Source organism: Xyrauchen texanus, chromosome 27 (assembly GCF_025860055.1).
Source record: "Xyrauchen texanus isolate HMW12.3.18 chromosome 27, RBS_HiC_50CHRs, whole genome shotgun sequence".
NCBI lineage: Eukaryota > Metazoa > Chordata > Actinopteri > Cypriniformes > Catostomidae > Xyrauchen > Xyrauchen texanus.
Genome location: NC_068302.1, coordinates 3,474,642 through 3,495,949, shown reverse-complemented (window position 1 = coordinate 3,495,949; position 21,308 = coordinate 3,474,642). Strand labels below are relative to the sequence as shown.

The 21,308-nt window shown below is 43.3% G+C and overlaps 1 protein-coding gene across 2 annotated transcripts in view; it reads right to left on the bottom strand.

Annotated features, from left to right (window-relative positions):
- LOC127620834 (interleukin-17 receptor B-like) overlaps nt 1-15,566 on the bottom strand; it is a 73,619-nt gene extending 58,053 nt beyond the window's left edge. For both annotated transcript variants that reach the window (XM_052094094.1, XM_052094093.1), the window contains exons 1-3: nt 15,439-15,566; nt 15,315-15,339; nt 15,005-15,124 (exon numbers count right to left, since the gene is read on the bottom strand). In XM_052094094.1, coding sequence (XP_051950054.1) covers nt 15,005-15,124; nt 15,315-15,339; nt 15,439-15,525 — 232 coding nt within the window. In that variant the 5' untranslated portion in view covers nt 15,526-15,566. The remainder of the gene's footprint in view (nt 1-15,004; nt 15,125-15,314; nt 15,340-15,438) is intronic.
- Between the last annotated feature and the right edge of the window lie 5,742 nt (nt 15,567-21,308).

The window sequence follows — 21,308 nt, the reverse complement described above, 5'->3', positions numbered from 1 at the left end:
GTTTGAGTAATAGTCAATGATCACCAAGTAGTCCTTTCCTTTAAACTGAAACAAATCCATTCCAACCTTGTGCCATGGCGTTGTTGAGACCTCAGTTACCAGCATAGGTTCTTTGGATTGCTTGTTCCTGTGTTTCTGACACGTGTCACATATACTGATCAATTTCTCAATGTCCTTGTTTATTCCAGGCCAAAAAACTGTTTATCTCTCTCTCCGTTTGCATTTCTTGACCCCGAGATGACCTTCATGGATCCTGTGTAGTACATCCTGTCTCATCTTTAGTGGAATGACAATTCTGCTTTGCTTCAGCAACAGTCCATCAATGACACTGAGTTCACCTCTGATGTGATAGAACTGTGTACAGGAACCTATGGGCCATCCATTTTTCATGTTATTAATAACACACTGCAGCTCTGTATCCTTTGCTGTTTCAACAGCTATCTGTCTGGACTTTGCATCTGATATCGGAAGTGCAGAAGACACCATGCTTACTTGACACTGAACATCCTCTTCAGTGGTACTTCCGATGTTACTTGTAGGTGCTCGTGAAAGCACATCTGCTATTATCAGGTGTTTTCCTGGCGTGTAGATCAGCTCAAAGTCATACCTCTGCATTTTTATCATCAAACGTTGAATCCTTGGTGACATTTCATTCAAATTCTTTTTGATAATGGCAACTAGTGGACGATGATCTGTTTCCACTGTGAAGGAGGGTAGGCCATAAATGTAGCTGTGGAACCTCTCCAGGCCAAACACTAGCCCCAGACATTCTTTTTCTATTTGAGCATATCGACACTCAGTCTCTGTCATGGACCTGGATGCATAGGCCACTGGTTTCCAATGCTCACCTTCAGCTTGTAGAAGCACTGCACCAATTCCGTTCTTTGAGGCATCTGTTGACACTTTGATCCTCTTTGTCGGGTCGTAGAATGCCAGCACAGGTGCAGTTGTCAGTCTTTCTTTGAGTTTTTGCCATTCGAGTTCATGTCTGCTTGTCCAATTAAACTCAGTCTCTTTGTGTAGGAGTTCACGGATGCAAGATGTTTTTTCGGATAAATTTGGAATAAATTTACCTATGAAATTGACCATGCCCATGATGCGTAACACTCTAGTCTTGTCAGTAGGCCTTGGCATGTCTATTATGGCATTGACTTTTTCTTGGTCGGGTTGAATGCCTTGTGCAGAGAGCTTGTCTCCCAGAAAGATGATTTCCTCAACTCCAAACTGGCATTTGCTCTTGTTTAGCTTTAATCCATACTTGCGTACCTGCTCCAGCACTTTTGTCAGCCTCGCATTATGTTCTTGGACTGTGGAGCCCCACACGATAATGTCATCAACATATACCCGAACTCCATCTAGTCCCTCTATAATATGCTCCATGGCTCTGTGAAATATCTCAGATGCTGAGATGATGCCAAAGGGAAGTCTGAGGAAGCAGTATCTGCCAAAAGGCGTGTTAAAGGTGCAATATTTGGTGCTGTTTTCATCCAATTTTAGCTGCCAGAAACCCTGTGATGCATCAAGTTTTGAGAAATATCTGGCCCTCGCCATCTCACTTGTGATTTCTTCACGCTTGGGTATCTGAAAATGCTCACGCCTAATGTTCTCATTCAGATCTTTTGGGTCCATACATATCCTCAGGTCGCCATTCTTTTTCTTTGCGCACACCATGGAGTTGACCCAGTCGGTTGGTTCTTCAACTTTCTTTATCACACCCAACATCGTCATCCTGTCCAGTTCCTTTTTTAAACGGTCTCTCAGTGGTGCTGGAACTCTTCGTGCAGCATGCACAACTGGTTGTGCATTTTCTTTTAACTGGATTTTATATGTGAAAGGCAGTGCACCAAAACCTCTAAAAACATCTTCATAGTTCTGTGTTATAGAGTCAACAGTGTCACTTGGTGTACTTGCGGCTGTGTTGATGCAATACACTCTTTTCACCAGCCCCAAATTCTCACAGGCTTTATCACCCAGTAGTGAATCAAGGTCCTCAGCAACAACAGAGAAGAATAGGTGGTGTACTTTTCTTTTACAGTCACTTTCAGCCTGCATGTACCTAAACACTTTATTTTCTGTCCATTGTAGTCTTTCAACTCTGTAATTTCTTTGTGTATTTTTGGTTTCACTTTCATCACTTTGATGTCAGATGTGCTGATCAGGTTTGCCTTTGCTCCAGTGTCTAGTTTCATTGTTATTATAGTCCCATTTATCTCCAATGGTGCTGTCCACTTATCCTCTCTGACAGCATTGACTTGTTTTTCTGTTTCATCTTCACAGTTAACCATACCAACAAAGAATGTTTCACACAGATCTGTGTCCTCCACTATGTTTATAGATTTTCTATTATTCTCCTCTTTTCTTTTTGAGAAACACTGCTTTGCAAAATGGTTCTTGCCCTGACAATTAGAGCATAGCTTACCATAAGCTGGACACTGTTTTGGCTTATGCTGCAAACCGCAGCGTTTGCAATTAAATGCTTGTCCGTCTGTTCGCTGTGCAGGTCGGGTCTGCGTGCGTCTCCTTCCTTCACTGGAGACAGCACCTACAGCCGCGTCATCACTTTCTCTGACGCTCGCTGTGCTCGCCGACGCCGTCATCTCACTGAATGTTCTTACATGCATTTGCGAAAGCTCACTTGCCTGGCAGATCTTGATAGCTCCGTCCAACGTCAGCTCCGTTTCCCTCAGTAGCCTTTCTCTGACTTTTTTATCCTCCACACCAAACACGATCTGGTCTCTGAGCATGGAGTCCCTCAGTATAGCAAAATTGCATGACTATGCTTTAAGCTTCAGGTCGGTCAGAAAATTATCAAAAGGTTCGCGCTGTTGCTGCACTCGTGAGCGAAAAACATATCTCTCATATGTCTCGTTCTTTTTCGGAGAGCAGTGGGCATCAAACTTCTCAAGCACTATATCCAGCTTATCCTTGTCATCAGCATTATCATACACAAAGGTATTGTACACTTCTATGGCTTGAGGGCCTGCTATAGTTAGCAGTAACGCTACCTTTCTCGTGTCCGGCTTCGTCTCTAGGCCCATGGCCGCGATATACAGCTGAAACTGCTGCTTGAAGGTGCGCCAATTGCTGTCGACATTCCCCGTTAGTTTAGACTACTCGGTGGCTTCAAAGAATCCATGTCACTTTTCACAACGCACCCCGTTTAGACCCCACTCCTGGTACCATGTTTTGTTCATTGTTGTGCATGAAATAAACTGCATCTTTTCATGAACATTTTATCTGTGTTTATTCATCCATGCCATATGTATCTCCATTACCACCACTACTGACCCCCTCTGTTACCCTATGACATTACAACCAATCAACACAAAGAGGAAGCAGCAATATGGAGGGTGTGGCAATGCCACGATTCACTGTTGTCTGCCCTGTGTTTCTCCCCTGTCATCTGTTCCCAGACTACACTTCCCATAATTCCCTGCTCTTATCACTGCCAGCTGTCTCTCATTGTTCCTCACCTGTGTTTAATGTTCTCATAAGTCTTTGTGTATTTAAGCCCTGATTTCTGTTCAGTATTGTCAGTTGTTGAATGTAGTTATATGTATTGACCTCCTGTTCACTGACCCAGTCCTGTCGTAGATGTTGTCTCTGTTCCTATGTTTCTCCCATCGTGGATGTTTCTTTTGTTCCTGTGATTACCCTGTTAATCTGAACCTTGTTTACTTTATTAAATACTATTTCGCTGCACCTAGATCCAGCTCTCATGACTTCCTTTCTAACGCTACAGAACAACTGACCACAATATGGATCTCGCGGCGTTCTTCATGGAACAATGAGGGACAGCTGGCAGTGATAAGAGCAGGGAATTATGGGAAGTGTAGTCCGGGAACAGATGACAGGGGAGAAAGACAGGGCAGACAACAGTGAATCGTGACAGGCAAGCTGACAAACTGTCCAGAAAATTTAATGGTACATCTTGGTAAGAAGGTCAGACAAGAGACAGAAATATGAATAATGAAAAAAAAACAAGAACTGGGTTGAGTTATTTACTGGTGTCACAATCACTCTTTTATTGAGAATGTGGGTACCGCAGCCCGAAGGGGGTGCGGCAAAGGAAATCATTTCATACAAGGATTCTCTTCCCGGCCCTCCACCGGGGGACAGAGTGGTCTGCTTACCAGCTCTGAAGCAAACGTTTCGTTCCATGGGTCATCCATCTCAGGAAGGCTTGGGAGCCTTCCGGGTCCTCGAGGACGTTTGGGAGCCGGGGGAGTGCGCTCCCTGAGAGCTGGGCCCAGGTTGAGGCGGAGCTGCCTAGCATTTGGACACCCTGGGCAAGCAGACAGAGCACGGGCCACGCTGGAACGGCAGCAGGGCATGATGTCGGAAATGGTCTCCGTCTGTTTCTTCACTGCCGAGAACTGCTGTGCGAATTCATTGACGCTGTAGCCGAATAGACCTAGCTGGGAGATGGGGGCGTTGAGAAAGTAGGCTTGTCTACCTCCTGCATCTCGACCAGGTTCAGACATAGGTGACATTCCTGGACTGCCCGAGTGTCCGCGCTGTGACCTTCATGGCCTGGAGGGCGAGGTGGGTCGCAGAGCACAGTTCCTGCAACACGTCAGGGTCATGACTACCCAAGTGCAGATCTTTGAGTGCCTAGGCCTGGTGATGGCATGCAGGTCGGAGGCGGCCTGTCCAGTGGCTGTGAGCAGTGCCCAGACCCGAGGAACAAATCGACTAGCCGTGAAGGCTGTGGGGAGGATGGAGGGTTCCAGTCCAACCCCATGCTGATGGCGGCCCGGGCAAGCATGTTTGCCATCTGGGCGTCAGCCCCAGACTGGGCGTGCTGACCCAAAGTTGATTCTTCTGCGTCAGATGCCGGGACACTCTCCGATGCAGTGGCAAATTCATCATCCAGCTCGGGGGGCTCGAGGGAGTAAACAGACTGTCAACGAGCGTGCCGGAGGGCGGGTGCTTCGTGGGGATCTATCAATCCCGTGGGACGAAGGAGCGATGCGGGGGGCAGCTGGAGTGGCATCCTCTTTAAGAAATTGCAAAAAATTTCAAATGTCGAGACCTATAATTGTGAGCTAATAGACACAAATCCCAAGACATTGTTTCTTAATCCTGTTGAGGAAAATGAGATATTGGACATTGTTGGAAGGTGTAAAAACAAAACCTCGACAGACCACTATGATATGGATATGAAGACCTTAAAATGTGTTATTGAAAGTATCTGTAAGCCGTTAACATACATTTGTAACTTGTCATTGCAAACTGGCCAATTTCCTGATAGTATGAAAGTAGCAAAAGTGATTCCTCTGTTTAAGGCAGGAGATAAGCATCTCTTTACTAACTACAGGCCTGTTTCTCTTTTACCACAATTTTCAAAAATTTTAGAGAAGGTTTTTAATTCTAGACTTGATAGCTTTATAGAAAGAAACAAATTACTCTCAGACAATCAGTTTGGTTTTAGGAAAAATTGTTCAACTTCACATGCACTCTTTGATATAGTTGATGAAATAACGAATGCTGTTGATAGCAAGAAATATGCAATAGGGTTATTTTTTGACCTAAGTAAAGCTTTCGACACAATAAATTATGATATATTGATTAACAAACTGGAAAAGTATGGGATTAGAGGGGTAGCATTACACTGGGTTACCAGTTACTTAAAAAATAAAAAACAATGTGTGACAATAGGAGATCATCAGTCGAGTTGTCAAGAAATTGTGTGCAGTTTACCTCAAGGTTCCATTCTGGGTCCAAAATTATTTAATATGTATATAAACGATATTTGTAAAACATCAAAAATACTGAGATTTATCTTGTTTGCAGACGATACAAATATTTTTGCATCGGGTGATGATTTACAACAACTGTGTCAAATTGTTACCTTGGAACTCAAACGTGTTAATATGTGGTTCAAACAAAACAAATTATCACTAAATTTGAGTAAAAGTAAAATGATGATATTTGGCAACAGTAACACCAATGCTCAGGAAGCAATCCAGATAGAGGGTGTTGTTATAGAGCGGGTGCATGAAATCAAATTTCTTGGAGTTATTATAGATGATAGAATTACTTGGAATTCTCACATTAAATATACCATCACTAAAATATCAAGAAGCATTTCTGTAATTGCTAAAGTAAAGCATATTTTAAATAGTAAAGCACTGCATACTTTATATTGTTCTTTGATCTTGCCTTATTTATATTATTGTTCTATGATATGGGGTAGCACTTATAAAAGTACATTAAGACCAATAGTAATGTTGCAAAAAGAGTTATTCGACTAATTCATAAAGTAGGGTTTTTGGACCACACAAACTCACTATTTTTAAAATCAAAGATCATGAAGTTTTATGACATTGTTGAGTTCCAATCAGTACAGATTCTATACAAAGCAAGGCACAAATTGTTACCAAGCAAAATACAAAAAAGGTTTCAAGAACGTACTGGTTGTTATGAATTATGTGATGATTTAAACTTTAGGACGCAGAAACACAGTACAACTTTGAAAAGTTTTAGCCTTACAGTCAATGGGGTACAATTATGGAATAATTTGGAGATAGTGATAAAACGAAGTTCAAACATCAATCTTTTTAAATACAAAGAGAATTTTTCTTATAAGCTCTTTTGCTTCGGCTCTGTCCTTTTGAGCAGAATGGTTACTGCTCAAATAAATAAATAAATAAATAATAAATAAAAGAAGGAAAGCCATGACCGCAACGTTGCCATGGTTAAGTTCTCGCAGTGAGAACATGAACCATACTCAAAGGCCACCTCAGTGTGATCGCGACCCAGACACACGAGGCAGCATCTATGACCGTCAGGAGCGGAGAGAAATCACCGCATCCAAGAACTACACAGGGGCGGAAGGGCATCTTTACAAATCTTAACATTGCTCTTTTAGAGAAAATAAACTCTTTTAGATATACTCTCTTTTAGCAGTGCTGTCAAAGCACTCTGGGTAAAAGCTGCACTGCCGTGCAGAGAAGGAAAAAGCAGCTGAAAAAGCGCTGTAGATCCAACAGCAGACGAGCGGAACAGTAGTGATCTTCAGCTCACTGATTGCACAACCGCTCGGCTCTGAAGAAAAAGCTTCATGAACATTTGCACGATTCCCTCCCTTTATACCCGTATGTCAGGGGGAGGGACATACAAATTCTGTCTGCCAAATTGTCATTGGCCTTTTCTCAAGTTCAGAGGTAATCGAGGACTTCAAGAAAGTCCCCTAGTGTCGCTTCACTCGGCACAATGTCGAAGTGAGCGACAGATGGGGAACAGTTTTGGAGGGGATTTGGAGACAGTGTAAAAACGCCACGTGAGGACCAAACTAAATTACTAGAATGCATCGCTTCAGAATTGTGGTCACCCAAAATCTGCCAACCGTACAGTCATCTTTTTCTGTGATAATTTTCCTGAATATTTAATTTTTTTCTCCATTCCTATAACACAAGATAACCAATTCTGTTTTAAATTAGATTTTTTTAGGTATAATGTGTATGATACCACAGTGCTGGACTAAATTCTGAGCTTTTCAAAAGAAAAATATATAACTGCACGTTCTCTTACAAGTTTATTTTACTAGCAACATTTTAGCAACAAGCCTTTATCAACTTTGATAAAGGCTTGTTGCCGAAACATTGCTAATAAAATAAACTTGTACAAGAGTGTGAAGTTATATATTTTTCTGTTGAATGTTTTTGTCCTAACTTCCACCTCTAAACTTAAGGTGTGCGTTTGCTCCTGTGTCTCTCTAGCATCTTAAAATCCACGATCCCGGTTCCGGGATTTAAAATTACGTCAGTAATAATGTACTTCCAATTTTAAATGTATGCGGAGGAGTTATGAGCTCATATCTGGTACCATTTGAAAGCTTAGAATGTCTACTTTCTTGAGATATGCATCACTTTGGCATTTGTTTTACACTAAGTAACTTATTTACAATAAATTACATAGTTCCACCAATCAAAAGTCGTGGTCATAATTATGTGCGTTTTTGAATACATATGTCTCATATCGCTCAAATATGACGCACATGTACAAACCATGTATCAAATGAAAGCTCTCATTGCCAGTAAGAAGTTCCAATAAGTCTTTTTATTGAGGTATAATCACATATCTAATACACTTCGAATGAATCATGAAGTATACAATCATACAAGTGAAATTATTGAATATTTGCCGTGCTACTCGCACTAGACAGCACAGTTAGCCACAAATGCTACATAATCCTTTACCTTGGGTTATTCTCTGCAAAATGAGCCGTTTTTCAGTGTTTTCTGTGGTTGTGTGCCCAAGTAATCCCTCGATATGTCACACGAGTGCAGAAACACCACAAAGTAATGTTACATGATATTCAACAATCCAGGAAAATATGTAAACATCTGATCCGGATAAAGCATATATTGCCGTAAAGCTTAGACCCTCTGCTTTCCGGCAATGTCTCTCAAGATCAAATAGACCAATCAGGGGCTGTGATATTGCATCCAGACTGTGAAGTGATCACTGGGTAGGTTACGTGCCCAAAACACACAGACGCGTCTCACCAGACACCAGAGCGCATATTTACCACTTTCAACAGTGTTTTATGTAATGACAAAGGGTTTTCTGTAAAATTACACTGGGATTTTGCATTTATAGCACTGTATATGGGTATGGGGAGACTTTAGATTTGGGTAGGCGGAAAGTACACCAAAAAAGGTAATATTCCTCCCTTCAAATAAATTGAAATAGATATTAAATAAAACATGATACAGACAAAATTCCTTTTTCAGGTATTTGCTGACATCTAGTGGAAACAGCCAAAACTGTCTGCTTGCTGCTAGGGTTTACAGGGCTTGAGTTATACACTTTCAAAAATGAATTTATATAAAAAAATCAAAAAGCTCTCTTTTTTAGGAGGGTTATTACTGTTCAGACAACATATATTTAATTTTTTTTATTTTTAGCAGTGTTTTATGCAACTTCAAAGGGTTTCCTGTAAAATGACACCAAAACTGTGTATTTAGGCCAAAGTATGTGGGAATGGGAAGCTTTTTAATTTGGGTAGGCCAAATCCAGGCGGAAATCCCCAAAAATGGCAAGGTTCTTAAGAGGCTAGATTCCAAGCCTACTATGTTTTTTGGAACTTTTAAGTAATTTAGGTTTTATATGTGAAAGGGCTCTCATCTAATGTGTTCATTAATTGTTCTTGTGTTTACTGAGTCAGACTGCCTGTGAAATAGATGTTAAGCCTTTTAAACAGGAAATGGATTCAAAAGTGTCAAAAACATATAAGCAGCTTTGTTCAACAGTATCTCTCATACCTCTAATATGTGTCTAGCCTGGGGGCTGATTTTGATCAGCAGGCGGTAAAAGAATATACATTATTTTACATATACTATAAAACAACAACAAACCTTAACCAAGCTGAAAGTTTTCATAAGACCTTATGGTGTTTCACAAATCACTCTTTACATTAATAAATAAACTGCTCAAGAATCTGTTATTACTGAAAGAAATTGAGATCCGAGATGTGTGCACTGCACAAACAAAAGGAAAAATAATGTCAACCAGTGCCCAGTTTGCTCACATTTTTCTGGCTATGCGCAACTATCACCAACATTGTTTGAATTCAAAGCATACAAACTGGCCAAGAAACAAAGTCTTGGTCAAAGGGGGTTGTGAGAGTGAGAGGTGTGAGAGAGGGAGTGAAAGATGGTGTCTAAAGGCACACCAAGCCAAACAAGCCATATTATTGCCAAACCGTTTTGTTGTATCCAAGGTTTTTTTTTTTTTTTTAAATGGTCCCATGTGGCAGAACATGTCCCGAAAAATTGGCTATTAATGATATTGATTGAGACATCCTGGGTGGCTCCAGGATTTACAGCAATGGCACTTACAGAGATGTTTTGTTGAAAACTGTCACATTTGCACAGCGAATAACGTGGAAGGGTGAAGTAAGCAATCTTACTTCTTCCACCCCACATGATTTTCCTTTTCAGCACATTATGATGGACTTCACTGAGCTAGAAATCATGTCAGGAGAATAAATACTGTATTATGATTTTGTTGATATTTTCTATGTGGGCTCTAATTGTTCCCCATGCAGGAAGGCAGATGCTATGACAGTGGCAAAGGTTCTGATCAGTAAAGTAGCAAATCGACGTAGTCTCAAAGAAGGATAAATAGTTCTTAAGGCATTGTCATCAGACTCCATAAAGTTCATTTTCACTGTATTGATTATTTATTTCACATTCTGCCACTCGGCCAGCCGGCATTCTCCTTTGAGCCCCTGGAATTGGATGACAATTTCTACGCTGCGTCGGAGAGCATCACAGCGGCGTCTGATGCTGATTACTCATCTGAGCTGCCACCTTCGGGTCTGCTCGCCTAGTCTGAGCCTGACGCACGGATGTCGGCTATGCTTTCCCAGGCCGCCGCGAGCGTGAGGTGGACTGGAAACATCCGCCCCCCCCTCACAGCTACTTGATTGGTTCCTTGGGCCAGGGTACCACTCATGAATTCGGCCAGCAGTTTTCGGCAGTGAAGAGGCAGACGGAAGCTATATCTCACATAATTTCGTGCCACCACCTCAACGCTGCCCGTGCCCCATCTGCCTGCTGAGGGCGCTCCCCCTGCAACTAAACCAGGCAGCTCCGCGTCAAACGGGCCCAGCTCTCAGCCCCAGCATCGAGCGCCCTACGGCTCGCGTCCGACGGCCAGGCATATCAGTACAAGGTCCTCCCCGTCATCTCCTCGCGTCTTCACCAAGGTCACATCCCTTGCCCCGCTACGTGAAGTGGGCATCCGCATACTTGATTACCTCAATGACTGGCTCATACTAGCACACTCTATGCACCCACAGGGACCAGGTGCTCGCGCACCTCAGCCGTTTGGAGATTCAGGTCAACTGGGAAAAAAGCAAGCTCTCTCTGGTTCAGAGCATCTCTTTTCCCAGCATGGAGTTAGACTCAGTTTCAATATCAGCGCTCCTCATGACTGAGCATGCGCAGTCAGTGCTCAGGTACCTCACTCGCTTCAAGCCAGGCACAGCGGCTCCTCTCAAACAGTTCCAGAGGCTCCTGGGGCATATGGCATCCTCGGTCGCGCCGCTCGGGTCAATGCATATGAGACTGCTTCAGCACTGGCTTCAGACTCGTGTCCCATGATGGGCATGGCACTGCGGCACATACCGTGGAGTCCCCCTACAGCAGGTGTCCAGACATGCCGTGGTCACCACAGACGCCTCTCAACTGGGTTGGGGCCGCTGTGTTCTACGGGCACGCACCCGCTGGCTCCTGGATGGGGCCTAGCCTGCGTTGGCACATCAACTGCCTCGAGTTGTTGGCTGTACTCTTTGCCCTGCAGGGGTCTCTCCCGCTCTGCAGGGGTCTCTCCCGCTGATTCGGGACAAGCATGTCTTGATCTGTTCAGACAGCACCGCCACGGTAGCGTACATAAATAGCCAAGGCCCGCCATCTCCTCCTTTAGAATTAGCCGCGACTCAGGTCGCTGCTCACCACTCATTTCCCAAGTGGCCGCAACACGATGGCAGACGCGCTGTCGCGACAGGTCTCAGTGGAGTGTGGAGGCTCCACTGCCAGGTGGTCCAGCTGATTTGGGGCCGCTTCGGCAGATAGATCTCTTTGCCTCCCAAAACAACTCCCACTGCCTGCTCTGGTACTCCCTAACGGAGGTCCCTCTCGGTACAGTCGCGCTGGCACACAGCTGGCCTAGGGGGCTGCGCAAGTACGCATTCCCCCAGTGAGCCTTCTTGCGCTGGTGCTGTGCAAGGTCAGGAAGGATTAGGAACAGGTCACCTTAGTGGTTCCTTACTGGCCCACTCGGACCTGGTTCTCAGATCTCATGCTCCTCGTGACAGCACCTCCCTGGCAAATTCCCCTGAGGAAGGACCTCCTTTCTCAGGGACGGGACACCCTCTGGCACCGTGCCCAGACCTCTGAAACCTCCATGTCTGGCCACTGGCCGGAATGCAGAAGACTTAAGCGGTCTACCACTTACAGTCGTAGACATCAACCGAGCCAGAGCTCCCCCAGGCAGCTTTACGCCCTCAAGTGGCGTCTGTTCGCAAATTGGTGCTCGACCGGGTGTTCCACTTGCACCTTGTGCCCTTCACCAAGTTGATCCAGTGTGCCTTCTTTCCCAGGTTAGCCACTAAGCTCTTGCTTCCTGGATGCTCTTCCTCCCTAGCCCTCTGGCCAGCAAATTCGGCGGAGGAATTCGCCACCAGACCCACCACGAGTTGAGTGCTCCGTGTTGGACTTGGGCTCCACAGGCATAGTTCCCGCTTCAGGCAACTCCCTGTGATGTATTTTCTGCGATACGGTCCCCCTGCTGGCAGGACCTGCGTCTCCCTTGGGCAGTCCTCGCTGCCCCCGGTCACCATGTCTGTAGCAACTCCTTCCTTGTCAGGCAGGATCTACCACCGCACCATGTCCACAGGTGGCTTGACAACCCCTGTGTGTATTAGCCGCAAGTTACCTCCCTTTAGTCTGGGCAGGTTGTGGTCTCCACAGGGCCTTTTCCCTCTGACAGAATAGGAAAGGAAAAGGCAGCCTTCCCAGATGCATCTATAGTGTTAAGATAGCCCCAGCCGCTTTTTAATTCTATGACGAGAAACATAGAGAGAGAAAAGGCGTGGCTGGCCAGCTGGCTCCCATAAAAGTCATGTCGCCTGTTCCCGTATGGGTGCTGAGAACCTCAAGAGCAGTATATGACACCTTTCATTGGAGGTGTTGGAGAGGGTTATATGCAGCCGCCCCAGCTGCATCTAGCACGCAGCAGCCTGCTTGCACCTGGCTCGGCAGTCACGTAACATGGGTAGCATGGCGTTTTGAAGTGGGACCCCTTGTGTCACTACAATCGACAAAACATCAAGTGAGTAACAGAAGGGGAATGTCATGGTTACTTTTGTAACCTCCGTTCCCCAATGGAAGGAACGAGACGTTGTGTTCCCTTTGCCACATCACTATCCCTACCACTGTAATGCGTCGTAACCTTATTCTCGGCTCCTCTGTGAAAACCTGTCTGACATTTGCTCCCCCGCTCCCCTTTATACCCGTATGTCCGGGGGCGTTGCATGCAAATTCTGTCTGCCAACTTGACATTGGCCTTTTCTTAAGTTCAGAGGTATGCGAGGCTCTCAGAAGAGACCCCTTATGTCAATACAATCGACACAACGTCTCGTTCCTTCCATCGGGGAAAGGAGGTTACAACAGTAACCATGACGTTCATAGCTCACATATTTCGAGACCCTAAATTCCCTTCTAAATGTTGCATACCAAATATCCCTACAAACCTAATCCGGCCCTGGCTGGGACCTTTAATTTTCTCCTACATATTTACATTTATTCATTTGGCAGACGCTGATCTCCAAAGTGTTTACAAAAGAATAATAATACAACATAAGCGGAGACAGTAGTCCAACAAGTGCTGCATTTCAAAGTTTCAAATGCATAAAAAAAAGAAAATACTTTCCAAGACAGATTAGAGTACAACAAGAATAATATAAAAATACAAGTTATTTTTATTTATTTAATGAGTGTCAAGTGCTCATAGAAGAGATGTGTATACACCAGATAAAACTAAAGCTTTACCCAATGGCAGGCAATCTCTTATCACTGCTGAGCCAGTGATGCTCAACAACATATCTTAATATCCTCATCTGCAATCTCAGAGATCTTCATATCTCTCTGACATTTCAAACCGGATGTAACTCAAAGTGTTATCTTGAGAAGACTGAACTCATCTTCCTCCCTGAGCAAATCTTTCTCCGAATGGTTTTCTCTGAACAACCTGATACTTTAGTCAAAATGCTACCAGATATTTATTATTATTTTTTATTTAGATATTATTTTTAACAAGAAAGCTCACTTATTTGTCTGATTTTTGTTCACTTGTGCATGCTGAATTTGTACTTGATGTAATTGGGTTATCAACCCTAATCCTAATCCATACTCTAACCAGCACCTAACCTTAACCCTAACCACAAATAAAATGAAGTATAAATGTTAAAATAATTCAAGTGATTCAAACATATCTGGAAAGCTAGATGGTTTGAAAGGTGAATACAGTTTATAAACAATATAGAAATCATTTAAAATAATGAAAAAATAATATGTGTTTATAATTTGAATAATCAAGCTTCATGATTTCAAACTAACAAACAATAGATTGAACAAGACATAAGACAATTCTCAGCCTGATCTTTTTTATGTGACTGGCAACATTTTTACTTAATTAAATTACACATATCACGCCAGTTCTGAGGTGAAATGTTCACTATGTGGCACTAAAAGTGAGTTTAAATGTTCTCCCAAATAGTTTTCAATCAACAAAACCTACCTCCCTAACCATTTAACCTAAACTTGACCACACTTTCAGCTCACATGTCAACTCGCATGCTCTTCGGGACTCGTACCCCAGTCCTTTTATATCACAAGTGCAACGTCAACATCCACGTAATTTCATTGCACTCGAACAAGCTTGTAAATGTAGTTGTATATGTAGTACAAACGATAAAACGTATTGCCTTTCAAGCACTATAGTAAACATGTTTTGATGACATAAGATAGCATTGTGTCAGGAACAGGGTGAAAAGTAAATGTTTATGAACAGATAATCTGCTGTTTTACTTGGGATTTGTGTGAAAGGGAATAAATGTCCATTATGTTGTATCCTCTCTAGTGTTCATTTCATCAGGAAACTGCCACAATATGCAAAAAAGTAGGTATAGTAAAGTGATCCTATAGGTTCCACATAACAATATTAAAAATACAATAACATTTGCAAAATGCCTTTGACTAGTGTCTGTCGCTCTTTCATTCATTATTTTTGTAATATTTCTAATCTAATCTTTAAAAAAATGAAACTCAATTTATAGACTTTATTTGAAAAAAAAAAAAAAAGGTTTAGTTTCATTTTTGGAAATATTCCAGATGCAAATGCCACTAAATTTAAAATGACACAAAGATCCAAAAATTATCATCATACTTTTATAATACATTTTCAAGAGACCAAAGAAAATATCTCTTACTGTCAATATTAATGGTCCACTTTATAACGAGTGATGCTTCAGATTCACTCAGTTGCACAGACAGTTCACGTAAGGGTGAAGGATTAAAACTAACTGGTTTCAACCAACCCAGAGTTGCATCTGAAATAGAAAAGAATTACATGTAAAAAGTTTGTTTATTTGAGACCAAAAAAAAATATTAATTGTTCACTGCAACTACAGTAAAAAACAAGAAGAACTTTGATCTTTTATTTTCTGTGATTGATATGAAAAGAAAGAAAGAAAGAACTTAATGCAACTTAATAAATTCATTATGTTTTGTAACACTTACCTGTTGTATGGTTACATGTGGCAACCTGTGAATATCAAAATTATTAATTGATGGAACAAACGAGCCATCAAAACATGAGATTATTTATATAATTGTGTTATATATATGCTAGGATTATACTTACTATATTGGGAGCATTGCTGTCAGAAGTTACCAAGTTAATTAATAAGATAAAAACACCAGTAGTCATCACGCAGTGTATAGGATCCATTTAAAACAGACAGGAGAGAAAACACAAATGCCTGTAGAAATGAGATGTATGTCTGGTTTATCTCCTGCCAAAATTAAACACGCCCACAAATCACATGCATGCAGTGGCGGATTAAGCCACAGGCACACAGCACTCACTAACACTCCACACCTGCAGGTTACTGTCAGATTCTATAGCACCAAAAAAGGGCAAAAATATAAGGGATACCTCTGAAATTTATTTAATTGCTTTTTTCCACACATTAGGGCCCACATAATACATTCCTATGTTTTTTCCTCTTAAATATTGCTTTAGTTTCTAGGAACTTTGTAAAAATATTTTTCACAAAATTTCAGGATTTGAAAGCAGAAGTGAAATAAGTGATGTGGGACTTATTTGTGAATCTTTCAAAGGCAAGATTTTTTATTTATTTATAATATATATATATATATGGTTTCAGAGGGTTTACTGAAGATACATCAACTACATACCAAACGTTTGATATGTCATTGTTAATTATTTGAAACATTTTCTCAACCAAATGGTTTAGATTAGTGGTAAATTGCTCTATTCTATTGTGTTTAAATAGATTGATTTATGATGATTTTCGCTGAAATAAAAAACAAACCATGTATCATACAAACATATTGTTTGTCAGTGGTTGATAATAACAGGTTACCACAGATTTATTCTTAGTAAAAATCACTTTAGAATGTATTATGTTTTGGCAGAAACTGATAGCATGGTAAAGTTGTGTAAAAGAAAAAACTATTTTGATTGTTTATATAATCTTTAAACAATATATTATTTTAGTGCACTAATATGTTTTTATACATAAAAAGTCTTTAAAAAACATTGCTTGTTATTAAAACTATTCATATTAAATGCAAAAACAAATCAGTTTGTCAGTTTGTCTAGATACTCGGTGATATTTCATCCCACATTTCCTGTAGCACTTGCCATTGATGTGGCTATCTTGTCAGGCACTTCTCGTGCACCTTACAGTCAAGCTGATCCCACAAAATCTCATTAGGTTTAAGATCCATAACACTCATAACTGCATGATGATCTGCAGGAGAAGCTACGTGAACTCAGCTTGCTGCGGAGACCAGGCCTCCAGACCTCGGAGTCACCTGATGCAGTTGACCGGGGGAGGGGACGTTGTAAGTGGTGTACGAGGAAGTGAAATCACGGCAAGAGGGTGGGGATCCATGCTAGGCTAAAAACAAACCCTAGCTGGCCGGCTATCCCGTCTATCCTGCTCTCAAATATTTGCTCCCTGGACAATAAACTGGACTACATCTGACTCCAGCAGACTACGCAGCGTGAGCTTAGAGACTGCTGTGTCTTTGTTTTCACGGAGACGTGGCTCAGCTACAGAGTTCCGAACGCCGCCATCCAGCTAGACAGGCTCGCCTTGTTTTGTGCCAACAGAAATGCAGCTCTGTGAGGTAAGACTCCAGGTGGTGGCTTGTGTGTTTACAGCAACACGGAATGGTGCAATAACTATGCTAGTCTCTAGTTACTGCTCATCGCTGGTGGAGCTTGTGACTGTTAGATGCAGGCCTTTTTATTTACCATGGGAATTCACCAGTTATTATAACATGTAGTTTACATTCCCCCCAGCGCTAACGCTAAGGAAGCGCTCGGTGAACTGTATGGGGCTATTAGTGAACTGCAGAACGCTCACCCTGAAGGACTGTTTATTGTCGCCGGAGATTTCAACCATGCTAATCTCAAGACAGTGCTCCCTAAATTCCATCAGTATGTGGTCCCTCAACACCAGCTCTATTACCAAGAAAGCCCAGCAGTGTCTCTACTTTCTTAGAAGGCTGAGGAAAGCACATCTCCCACCCACCATCCTCACTACATTCTATAGACTATAGAGGGACTATTGAGAGCATCCTGATCAGCTGCATCACTGCCTGGTTTGGGACTTGCACCGTTTCTGACAGCAAAGCACTGCAGAGGATAGTGAGGACAGCTGAGAAGATCATCAGGGTCTCTCTTCCCTCCTCCAAAGACATTTACACAAAACACTGCATCCGCAAAGCAACCAGCATTGTGGATGACCCCACACACCCCTCACACAAACTCATCACCCTCCTGCCATCTGGCAAGAGGTACCGAAGCATTCGGGCCCTCACGGCCAGACTGTGTAACAGCTTCTTCCCCCAAGCCATCAGACTCCTCAATACTCAGAGACTGGACTGACACACACACACACACACGTGTCCTGAGTTGCACTTTAATTATTGTCACTTTATACCTGGCTGCTACCTCAATAACTGTTATATCCATAGAACACTATTTCATAGTATGTTATGTTTACATTTGGCATTTTTAGAAACTGTCATCTTTTTGCACTACTGTGTACTGGTCGGTGCTGCACTGTCTCTCATTGTCTCTCACTGTGCCTATTGTCCTGTTCATTTTTAGTAATTTATTGCACTGTCCCGTACTTTTTGCACACGATTGCAGGTGCACTTTATATAGGTATGTTATTTAGTCTGTGTAGTCTCATGTGGTTCTGTGTTTGTCCTATGTTGTTTTATGTAGCACCATGGTCCTGGAGGAACGTTGTCTCATTTCACTGTGTACTGTACTAACTGTATATGGTTGAACGACAATAAAAACCACTTGACTTGAAATGCAGCAACACCTCGTCATCACTGACCCTCAACACTGATCCGTCTTTACCGAAGGGTACAGCGGAATGGGTCCAGTGCCACCGCCCATCATCTCTGGAGGAAGCTGTCCAGCGCATGGAGGACCACTCTCTCTCTCTTCCCCCTCCCCCTGTGTGTTCCCCCTCTCCCCCTCACTCTGCTCTCTCCCCAGAGCCCGTTCCTGCCCCGCGGAGGCAAGGAGCTCCGCCAACGTGACCAGTTCCCCGCGCAAGGCAGTGGACGACCCCCGCCTCTGCAGCATCTCGCCGCCTTCCCCCTCAGGTGGAAGTGCCCGCTGACACAGGTGCGGGCGTGGCGTCTGGGCCAGCCTGTTGCGGCTGTGGGGACCCGGGGGCACTCCCAGGAACATTGCCCTGTGATGGAGCTGGGGACGGTGGTCCGGATACCCGATGCCCTGCAGGCTGCCCCCGATCGAGCCTGAACATACCGGATACCGGTAAGAATCAAGGGGGGTACTTACCAAGCATTGGTGGACACCGGTTGTAATCAAACCACTATCCACCAACGCTTGATTCAACATGGGGCATCGGGTACACATAAATCGGTGCGAGTGAAGTGTGTGCATGGGGATATTCACAAATACCCTGTGGTGACCCTTACAATTAAATTTCGCAGAACAAAGCATAGAGTGGAGGCCGAGGTTAGTTCCCGCCTCACCCATTCTGCATGAAAGCAAGGAGATGTGTTATGTGCGACTCTCTCGCGGCCCTTGCGGCCCTTCCATTGATCGAGGTCCCCTTCGAGAGGATTGGGATGGACCTCGTCGGGCGATTAGAACGGACAGCATGTGGACATCGCTTTGTATTAGACCTGGTGGATTATGCAACGCAATAACCGGAAGCAGTGCCTCTGAGCAACATCTCAGCATGTAGTGTTTCAGGGGCACTCTTCAAAATTATCTCCCGGGTGGGGATTCAGAAAGAAATCCTCACCGATCAGGGCACGACTTTTATGTCACGTACACCAGTGGTTCCCAACAGGGGGGTCGCGGCCCACAAGGGGGCCTCAGCGAGCTCTGTGGGGGGTCGCGTCATATTTTGAAAACTTGAAAAGTGTTGAGCAGTGAGGAGAAGATTATATTAGATTAGCTAATTTTATCTGACCAAAAAATTGACAAATTTGTAATTCGTCCTCCACAAAAACTACAGAGTCCCACTGATTCGCCTACAGCTGCTGATAGTAATGACCCAGGAATACTGGACCCAGGTGAGGAAGCTCCCACCAAGTCTGGTCGCGGTGCTACCAGTGCTAGCAATACGACAAACACGAAATGCAGGAAATATCAAGATAGCTACCTGAAATATGGTTTTATTTCATTTTCTCGTAGCAAAGAGTCCCTGCCCCAACCACAGTGCATTTTCTGCGCCAAAGTCCTTGCTAACGAATGCATGAGGCCGTCCAAATTAATAAGACATTTTCAGACAACTCATCCCCAATACAGGGGACCCAGTCTCCATGGAGTATTAGATATGGCCGTAAAAATCGTGAACTTTGTGAAAGCCAGAGCCACCAACTCCCGGTTATTCACTGCGCTCTGCCAAGAGGTAGGCGCTGATTACCATACCCTGCTGATACAAGCCCGGGGCATTTTTTGAGCACAAGGCAAAAGAATTGACACTCTCGCAAAATGAGATGAGGGAAGTCACAGCTACTGACAAGAAAATCGCCAAAGCAAAGAAAGGGCATACAATTGCAAAGACTTTGATTTTGCCATGCGCAACAGAAATTGTCAAGGAATTATTTGGAGAGAATAAATCAAAACAATTGGCCAAGATACCATTATCAAATAGTACAGTCAAACGTCGCATCGCAACCATATCAGAAGACGTGAGTGATCAGCTTTCTGCGCGACTTCGTGGTAATAAATTCGCACTTCAAGTAGATGAGTCTACTGATGTGTCAAAAATGGCACAACTCCTCGCATACGTTCGTTATGAATGGGAAAACGAAATAAAAGAAGATTTTTGGTTTTGTAAAGAGCTACGTACCACGAAAACGTCAAACGATATTTTTGAAACTTTGGATAATTTCATGAAATCAAATGAGATAAACTGGAGCGACTGTATTGGGGTCTGTACTGATTGAGCTGCTGCGACGACTGGCAGGCAGTCCGGGGTAGTTCAGTGTATCAAAAGTGTTGCACCCCTTGCGCTTGCAACAAAAGGAATGGAACCCAGTCTCCATGGAGTTTTAGATGTGGCCGTAAAAATCGTGAACTTTGTGAAAGCCAGAGCCACCAACTCCCGGTTATTCACTGCGCTCTGCGAAGAGGTAGGCGCTGATTACCATACCCTGCTGATACACACTGACGTGAGGTGGCTGTCCAGAGGGCGGGTGCTGATGCGTCTGTTCAGCCTGAGGGAAGAGTTGTGTGAATTTCTTGTGGACAAGAGACCAGACCTTGCTGAGTTTTTGGACAGTGACAAATGGCTCGCTTAACTCAGCTATATTCGGTGAAATGAACAAGCTTAACAGAGCAATGCAAGGTTCAAACATAAACACTGTGGTGCAGCATGAACGAGTAGAGGCTTTCAAAAGAAAACTACACATGTGGAAAACCCGTGTCTCCTCCGGAATCAGTGACATGTTCGAGCACACCCATGCATTTATTGCAGAAAAACATTTTAATTTTAAAATCATTCAACATCAAATAACAGTGCATCTCTCAAAGGTCCTGGAGAAATTTGATCATTATTTCCTAGCTCTAACTGAGGAGCAAGCAGCTAATTTTCTGTGGATCAGAAACCCCTTCACTGAGAACATTGAAGCAAAGCTTCCAGCTACTCTGCCATCAAGACTTCTGGAAGAGCTTATAGAAATATCCTCTGATGCCAGCCTGAGAGCCCGTTTCAGTGAGGTCCCATTGGAATCATTCTGGTCTGAAATTGCAGAAGAACACACAGTCTGTCACACAGCTGCAATGAAGGTGCTGATACCCTTCAGCACCACCTACCTTTGTGAAGCTGTGTTTTCAACCATGACAGCCCTTAAAACCAAACACAAGGCCAGACTGACCCTTGAGGATGATATGCGTCTTGCTTTGTCAAAGATCTCTCCACGCATTGACCAAATTATTACTCACTGCCAGCAGCAATCCTCACACTGATTGACAAA